We start from the raw sequence: 8,358 nt of genomic DNA, 5'->3' as shown, positions 1-8,358 counted from the left end.
ACGCCACCCCTCCTTTTCACTCATTTACAATTTTTTTGTGCAAATAGCTAAGAATGTACCCTGCAGATACGAGCCCTAGTCTTCCTGTGTCTTCCCGTTCTGGACTGTTTGCTGACAAGGGCACCCCAGCAGGGGCAAAACCTCCTCAAAACTGATGTGAAAAGTAATACTGCTGGCAGAACAAGGGGAGTAAAATCCTCTATCAGATACCTTTCTGTCAAACTAATTCTCAACGCTTTGTGATCACCATGAAGTAAGAAAGCAACTTGGAAAAGGCAAGCACACTTTCGAACACCAGGTACTAAGTGTTGCCTGGCCCAGCCAACACATCTCACCAAGCGGTTACCTCCTCACCCTGGAAACGACAGTGTTTTCCTAAGTGCGTCATCCTGTTGACGTGTGGGATGAAATATGGAATGACGAGTCTGTGTGCGTCTTTATATTCCTAAGTGTATGTAAAACACGTTGCCAGCAGGCTCATGACAGACCCAGGAAGGAGAGCATGAAGAAACACGGGATAAAATTCCTCAGAATAAACCACGGTGCAAAGTACTAACAATTACTAAAATTATCGACTCTTAGGCAATTTTTTTTTACTAAAGAGTGACCAGTTTGGGGAACTCAACCAAAACCGTCAATAACCACAGTGGACCTTTAGTGGGAAATTGTCAGTGCTTTTTAATAAGTGTGGCGAGGAGAGTTCAAATCACAGCCTAACAGAACTTGTTTAAGAGTTAATGCAGTCTGTAGTTAGTATATCATATAGCTGTATTATTCGATTAGGAAAATTACAATTGGAAAACGTTACATTTTAATTCCCCATGAGTAAACCGATAAGTAACTGTAAAATCATCACTGGAAGAACATGGAAACAGTCAAGCATAACAAACCTACGGAAGGATAATTATCTCCAAATTTAGGAAGTATACTGATTTACCTGCCTACCCGCCTCTTCAAGCCTACGCTTAGCACACGTGCAAAAAGAAAACAGAACTGCCGTTATTACTATCATTTTCTTTTGCCCTTAGGTGAGAAACACCTGACAGCTACATGCTGAGCCACGCTAACAAAACTAAACCTTTCACTTTCTTTAATAGTAAAATTACCATTACTGAATCATTGTCATAAAAAAATGCATTCAAGTACATTACTACTTATTTTAAATCAACACCAATTTGGAAACAATCAACTTGGAAAAAGCTGTGTAAGTTTTTTTTTTTTTTTAATCCCTGATTACATTTCTATTTATTCACTGTGGTAGACTGAAACACTGTATTTTTAGAGACTAACTACCACTTAATTTCTTTAAGAAAAAACACACACACAACAAACCTGTGTAATGTAGAACAGCGGTGAAGCAAGAAAACTGTGTGCTTGTCACTTCTTGTCACGGTACAGAAGAATCGCGATAAACCACGGTACTGGTGCTACTCAGTACGGGAGAACACACAACAAGCTCGGAGCACAGAGCACATGTTTTACTAAGATAATACTCTATGAAACCCAAGGTTGGGACTTTCCCCTCCATTCTGCATTGGAGCCACCAGCGCATTCCCACTGGAGTCCTTGGGAGGCTTTGGACACAGTCACTGGTGCACATTCCCCGTTCCACAGCTGACAAAGCGTGCTATTAGCCTGGACTCTGGGAGGGCTGGTTTGATGTCCGCAGCTCCTGAATTTGAAGTTCAGCTCGGTATAACCTAGAGGAATCTGTACGCCACAGCGCCTCACCATTTCCACACTATTGTAGTTTCTCTCTCCAACAAAGATCAGAGCTAAAACAGAAGCTGCTATGGGAGGGGGGGGGTTCTTAAATCACCTTAAGTTGGTCAGTTCTGTTTATCCACTTATCCACAATGCTGCAAACTTTCAGCATTACACTTGATGAGTGGTATGCATGTTACCTAAAAAGATAAGACATCTGAATTTTCTGTAACCTTCTAAAAGAAGTCACAATACAGTAATTCGAGAAAAAACATCTTATCCCTAGGAAGAAAAACAAAACCTACATAGGATGTGTATTTTGCTGAACTTACTTATGTTTATAGGCAAATTACTTACAAAAGTGACACCAGAAAAGAGCCTGCATTCTGAGTACAGTGACAAGAACAGAATGTCTATGGCGCTTGCCAATACGCCAGAGCTGATCGCGTACTCGTCGGAAAGGGCTTGTACACCTGTCAGCCTTCCGGTGTACGGATCAGCAGTGGGAGCTGTCTGTGTCTCTCATTTTGTCAATGCCGTCTTCTTTGTGTTCTGGTTTCATTTCATCTTCGCCATCCTTGCACTGAGTGGAATCTTTTTCAGTGACCTGGTCTTTGGTTTGGGGTTTGTGTGTGGAAACAGGATCTAAAACTACAACGGGTCCAGCTTGTTGCTCACGGCCAAAGCACTCGCTCCTGCATCCGGCGTTACTGAGAGGCCTGGAGGAAGAACAGTTACACAAAACAGTAAAAAGCAGAGACAGAAAATATTTGGCTTTCATATTCCTGGATTCAGACCAACAAAAAAACCCCAAATGCTCTAAGTCTAATTAACATGCACAAAGTGGTCTTTGAGGTGCCAGCCATTAAAAGAAAAAGGAGCTATTAGATGACATTAGGAGCACGAGGCCAGAAGAAAGAAGGCGGAAAAAGTCAGAGCAATTAGCTATGGAAGTGTTAAAAAGCCAAATGCACCTACCTGCTTAATTACACACTCTTCTCAGGAAGTGCAAAGCTCCTGGGTGCCGCGTGCAGGCCTCCCCGCCGCCTGCCGCCCAGACTCCTGTCCCACCTTCACTTCGCCAGAAGGAGCCATTTAACCCCCACCCCCACCCCACCTCCGCCTGTCCCTGGGGACATCTGAGGAGACCGCACTGCTGAGGGAAGCAAGCCACCCCCCATCACAGAGGGCCAGCTGCAAGGCGCGCCCGCTCCTGCCATTACTGACAAGAAGAAAGCTGGTCCGACCGGGGAGGGGTGAGGGAGGAGCTAGGGCAGACGGAAGAATCCAGAGAATAAGCTAAAACGCTGAGTGACCGTAAACTTTTTCTAAAACGGAGATTCTCGTTTCTTGAGAAATTTCTTAAGGAATTTCAGAAGCAGTTTCTTTCTCCACGGATACCTCCTTTCTTTCTTTCTATTCTGATGCAAGAAGATACTGCTTCTCAAGCTACGTGACAGTCTCCTTGTAAAACACAGAGATGTCCATGTGTTCTCTTGCCATGTGTCAGGAAATTAGGCTGCTGGCACCTACTCCTCTCAGGAGTCCTGGTCAGAGGCCACCATCTGAAGGTACTGGGCTACTGACCTGGGGCCTGAAGGTTGAGGGGTGTGCAGCAAGCAGGACAAGGGCTCTTCAGATGCATCTGGTCTTCTTGGCAAATGCTAAAATGTTAAGCACGAACCAGCACACCCCCGTCCCACCTCTGGACATCAGGACATGTAGTGGGGAGCCCACTGCTCGACCCACCCCCTGCAGTTGGTGCTACTGTTCCCTGAGCCCTGGAGCAAGCCAGAACCGCCAGTCTGACACTCCCTTACCACCTGCTCTTTCTCCCTTCTTGGACTCAGCACAGTCATTAAGGAATACCGTGTAATTAGCTGTTTAACGTCTGTCTCTTCAAATAAAAGGTCAGCATCCACGAAACAGGGCCTGTTTAGCTTTGTTCACACTTCGACCCCAGCACCTAGCATGGATCCACTTGTGGCATAACTGAGTGGATACTAATCAAGTGTGAGAGGCTCGGAAACCCAGGCTTTGGTGTGAATAGGTCTGGAGGTCTCTCTTATGAGACAAAAACAGCAGAACAAATGTTCATCCACTGAGAAAAAGCAGCCTGCTGGATCCAGCCGCAGGTACCAAACACTCAAACCCCACCCACGACCAGGGTCTTCTCACTTTCTGACCAGCACTATGAAATCTGTCCAAAAGCCTAGAAACCACTCCCTCTGGCTGCCTGGTTATACTGTCACTTGTTGATGATGAGCAGGTCACAAAGGCACAGCTGTCTTCTGTGGCAGTGGTGAAAGGGCTGGGATGGCCAGGAGCCCGACAGGGAGGCCGGACCCATGCTCTGGGAACCAACAGGGGATGCGGTTTCCCCAGTGGTACCTGGTTTGGCCTTCTCGGACCCAGGCAATACCTGGAAGACAGTGTGTCCACTAGGGTACAGGCAGAGGAGCAGAACCACTGTGAGAGAGACATGGGCTCTACGGTCGGAATTAGTCATCAGGCAAGGGAGAGAGCTAATGAGGCAGTCAGGGAAGTCAGTGGCCTCTGCGTCAGAGGCTGGGCCTGAAGTCCACAGTTCTGGCAAGGAACAGGAAGATGGGCGAGAAGTGGCAAGAGATCGAAGACAAATCAGAGGTGCATCTGTCCTTCCCAGTCTCCAACCCCCACGATGAAGACAGCCTGCAGGACACACTGGAGCCCCTCACAGGGAACTGCACACGTCCCTGGTCTAAAATTTGGAAAAGCTGGAGTAGTTGGGGGGATCTGGGAAAACTGTGGGCCAACAAGGTGATACCTCCCATGAACCGTAGCAGCACCTGCCCTACCTGGACCTTCCAAGCCTTTAGAACAAAACAAAACAGAAATGACCACTATGTCACTTCTACCTTCTAAATCTCATGTAAAGTTCTCTTGTGGTCAACCCTAACCTGGAAACAAAGGGGCAAGGGGATTTTAGGAAATGAAGCGCCAGCCTAGTGAGTTGTTCCAGTCAAAGCCACAACCAGTGGCAGTTACCAGTCCGCCTCTACCATCTTGTGGTGGAGCCCACCGCTAACTAAGTCAGCTGGTCTGCTCTAAGCACACAGAGGAAGCTTCACCGCATTCAAGATGAGCAACTTCCATCAACCCATACTGACCTTCATCCCTTCTGCAGAACTACCACGGATGTTTTCATGCCCGTGTGTGTCTGCAAGTGAAGGGGGGATGAACATACCCTAAAAAAGCTTTCTGCCTCAGCTGGAGGTGAAAACTTCCAGGAGATGTTCTCAGGGCACAGGTACAAAAAGACAACTGGATATCGACTGAACTGAAAACTCAGAAACCTTGTGTAGTCAGGATGAAATTGGCCTCAAATTGTCTCTGTCCAGAGAATTGTTCTTCTTTCCTGAAGTAAGTTTCTCAACTGCAGATTAATCTATCATTAAGTCACCCATAGGCTACAATTTGAGAACTCCTTTGTTGATTATTGCTGAACTTGGCACGGTGGGCACTTTCTCTGAATCTCTGTGCTGAGAGTAAGAGGAACCGATTTCTCCAGGATAACAAACACTGACTTGGAATCCCAAAGGGTTAAGGCTAAAAGGGGCTACAGCAATCTTCGAGTCCAACTGGTCCTTTAACAGATGAGAAAAATGGGGTTTGGAGGGGAGAACCTGGCCTAGATCATGCAGCTCATCAGTGGCAGAATCAGAACAAGAATTAGGAGCCATCTCCTAATTCTTACCCAAAGTGGCTTCTTCTAGAAACAGGATAATGATGCCACAGGTTAATTTTGGCATGTTTGCTGATTTAGGTCTTTCTGAATCTGTTTTCAGATGCATCTTTCAGAGTCTGTCCCTTCGAGCTTTCCCTTGCCCTTTTTCCCTCTGTGATTGGTAACTCCTCTGGATTTGACACATTAGGCCTATTCCTGGTTCCCATGGGGAGCTGCCCAGGGCTCCTTCTGGAACGAGAGACCTTCCTCTGCAGCCTCACTTTTGCTCCATCCCTGTCTCACGGGAAGAGCCAGAGAGTGCCATCAGTGACGGTGCCAAGAACCCTTGCTTTGGGGAGCCACGGTGGTAGATTCTAGCAGGTTAAAGCTTCTCCCCCAACGTAAAGTCCCAGGTGCTCAAATGCAACAATTCAATAGGAATTATAGTAGACTATCATTCTGTTCCATTTTTCTGCTTTAATTCTTCATCTAAGGGCAGTGACCACAAATAAGGAATGAATATTTAGTACTCATGAAGAGTATGGCAGATCTTCTCCTGTGTGCTACAAAATCTCCAAGTAAAACTTAAATGTCATAGGTGTTACATAAAGTAAGACTAAACTCCTGTGTTATTCAGGTTGAAAGGCGTTACGGACATGAACTAGTCCAACCTTTCCATCTGTCAGATGAAGACACCAAAGAATAGTGAGTTAACTGATCTGCCCAAGGGCACACACCTTGTTAAGAGCAGACACAGGACTAAAATCTTAGAGTCTGGATTTCCTGTTTTTTTTTTTTTTTCTTATCACAACATACTGGTAGTCATTTATGATCCATTCAAAATATTTTCATAGATCATTTTAGACGGTTTGCTCAAGAGCTATTTCAAGACAAAAAGAAAAACCAAAAAGCAAAATAAAAGCTAAGAGACAATGCAGCGATCTGTGCCACTTTAGGAAGCCAGATGGGTGCCCTTTTAGAAAGCAGCTACTCTTCCCCAGCTGCAAGGGAGCGGAATGTGGGGCTGGGGCATGTGGGGCCACTTGCCAGTCCGAGGAAGGACCTGACTCCAAAGAACAGGGGTACCAGAAGCTCCCGAACAACTGTAAACAGCAGTGCCAAAGCCAAACTTTCAGAAAGGGACTCCGTGATTTCTCAGACTGTGTTACAAGAGACGGAAGAGCAGCATTCTAATTTTTGAAAAAGCACATCATTGTTTGCATTCAGTGAAACTCCTTTCAAAATCAACTTTCCACATTCCAATTATATTCAACAACATTCTAGCTAACATTTCGGCTGCAATTCAAATTAACTAATGCCCAAAAGAGCCCTAATAGACGTGGTTCTGAGCTCAATTGAATACAATCAAAGCTCATGAAATGAAGGGGGAAATGCTTATTTCATGCAAATTCTGCATATCACTCAAGCTTAATTTTACTGATAATATAAAGGTGGGACATTTTGAACATTACAGTGAATGAAACTTTTAAGCGGTGAGAGTTATTTTATAAAATGCTACCTCTGAAAAGCTGATTGCCCAACAGTATAAAAATGGTTTGAGGCATAAATGCCAAGTTCATTTCTACTTCACTTCTGAGGTAACTATCTTTCAAATCGCAACAGCTGGACTATTTAACACAATCTGGTGAATCAAAGTATAGTTCTTCTCCGGTCTCCCAGTGGGACGTCTGCATTAGTCGGTGGCAGCCATCCAGCAAATGACGCACAGCCGGACGGTCTGAACTCTGTTTCATTTACCATAAAAATGAATAAAGCCGCAATCATATTTACCACCTCCAAGGACAGAAAACGGAAAGATTTAAATTCGTCTTTATAAAATAGTTTCCTGGGAAAACTCCAAAGAGGAAGTCAGTTTTTATATTTTTCCCCCTGGTGTAAAAATAAGTCTGACTTTGTTTCCGAAGCCCTTTATGCAGTTGCTAGACAGCAGCTCTATAGCAGAGGTGGTGTTCATTGTTTCCCTCAGACACCCTCTTTTTCGGGAGATTTTAATACACTTGTCCAAAATCTCCCAGAAGAGTTTCAAATATAAGGTGCAACTGTCTGTATGATTTCCAATTCTTTCAAATATAATGAAGGTAGAACGAAGCTAGATTCTTTGGGCTTTGTGTATACTTTTCAAAACTCCATTTTAGGTCAAAGAACAGTTTTTCGATTTGGGTCAGCTTCCATCTGGTGAAAAAATAGATATAATTTTAAATTATGAAGAAAAAAAAACCCACCATCGTTAAAACAACAGATTAGCACCGTGGTTTGAAAATCTGACATCAGCTATCAGATGCTGCTTTGCCCTAAAGAATAACAAGAATTCCTTCTTAACGGGAGTAACAATGGCTGGGCAAAGATGTCTGGGTCCACATGGAGCCTTACTGTCTTTAGTGGAGTTACTGGAGCAAAGGGGTCTCGGTGCACGGGGTCCGGCTCAGACTGCTGTGCGCGCCCCGAAGACTTGTCCCACTTCCTGTGATCCTGGCGTGCGCTGGACCGTGGACATTCACAGATCCCGAAATCCCCTGGCCCCGGGGAGGCTCAGGAACCCAGGGCCGTTCTCACCAGCAAAATCAACACCGATAAAGCGGGAACTAAGATGGATTTCAGCTCAGGCAAAGATTCTGAAATGTGTGTGATACTTTCCTGGGCTACCTTTTAAGCTTTCTGTAATTTTCCACAACTTTAAGTCACCATGAAAAAAAATCCATCCAGATCACAGCTATTAAAAAGCGAATGTTATTTAAAAGAAGCATTTTAAGAGACATGGTCTTCTACAAAATTTACCATCCAAACCACTGGCTCCTCAAAAGAGCTGCCATGTGTAAAATGTTGCATTTTCATTTTTAGGCTTTCAGAACAATATAATTTTTAAAATACTTTTCTTTAAATTTATACTTTAAACTCTCTTTTTAAGATGGGAAGTCACAGAGAATTCA

General features: G+C 44.6%; 1 protein-coding gene across 4 annotated transcripts in view; it reads right to left on the bottom strand.

Moving 5' to 3' along the window:
- Nucleotides 1–653: 653 nt before the first annotated feature.
- Nucleotides 654–8,358, bottom strand: part of SHTN1 (shootin 1) — a 104,253-nt gene continuing 96,548 nt past the window's right edge. For 3 of the 4 annotated variants that reach the window (XM_025880609.2, XM_073904133.1, XM_073904131.1), the window contains one exon: nucleotides 654–2,423. In XM_025880609.2, the coding sequence (XP_025736394.1) occupies nucleotides 2,201–2,423 (223 nt within the window). In that variant the 3' untranslated portion in view covers nucleotides 654–2,200. The remainder of the gene's footprint in view (nucleotides 2,424–8,358) is intronic. The other variant, XM_073904135.1, reaches the window with a different exon arrangement.

This window comes from Callorhinus ursinus, unplaced genomic scaffold, assembly GCF_003265705.2.
Source record: "Callorhinus ursinus isolate GAN/ISIS: 27379988/994484 unplaced genomic scaffold, GSC_fseal_2.0 scaffold20, whole genome shotgun sequence".
In the NCBI taxonomy this organism is placed as follows: Eukaryota; Metazoa; Chordata; class Mammalia; order Carnivora; family Otariidae; genus Callorhinus; species Callorhinus ursinus.
This window is presented reverse-complemented; position numbering and strand designations above follow the sequence as displayed.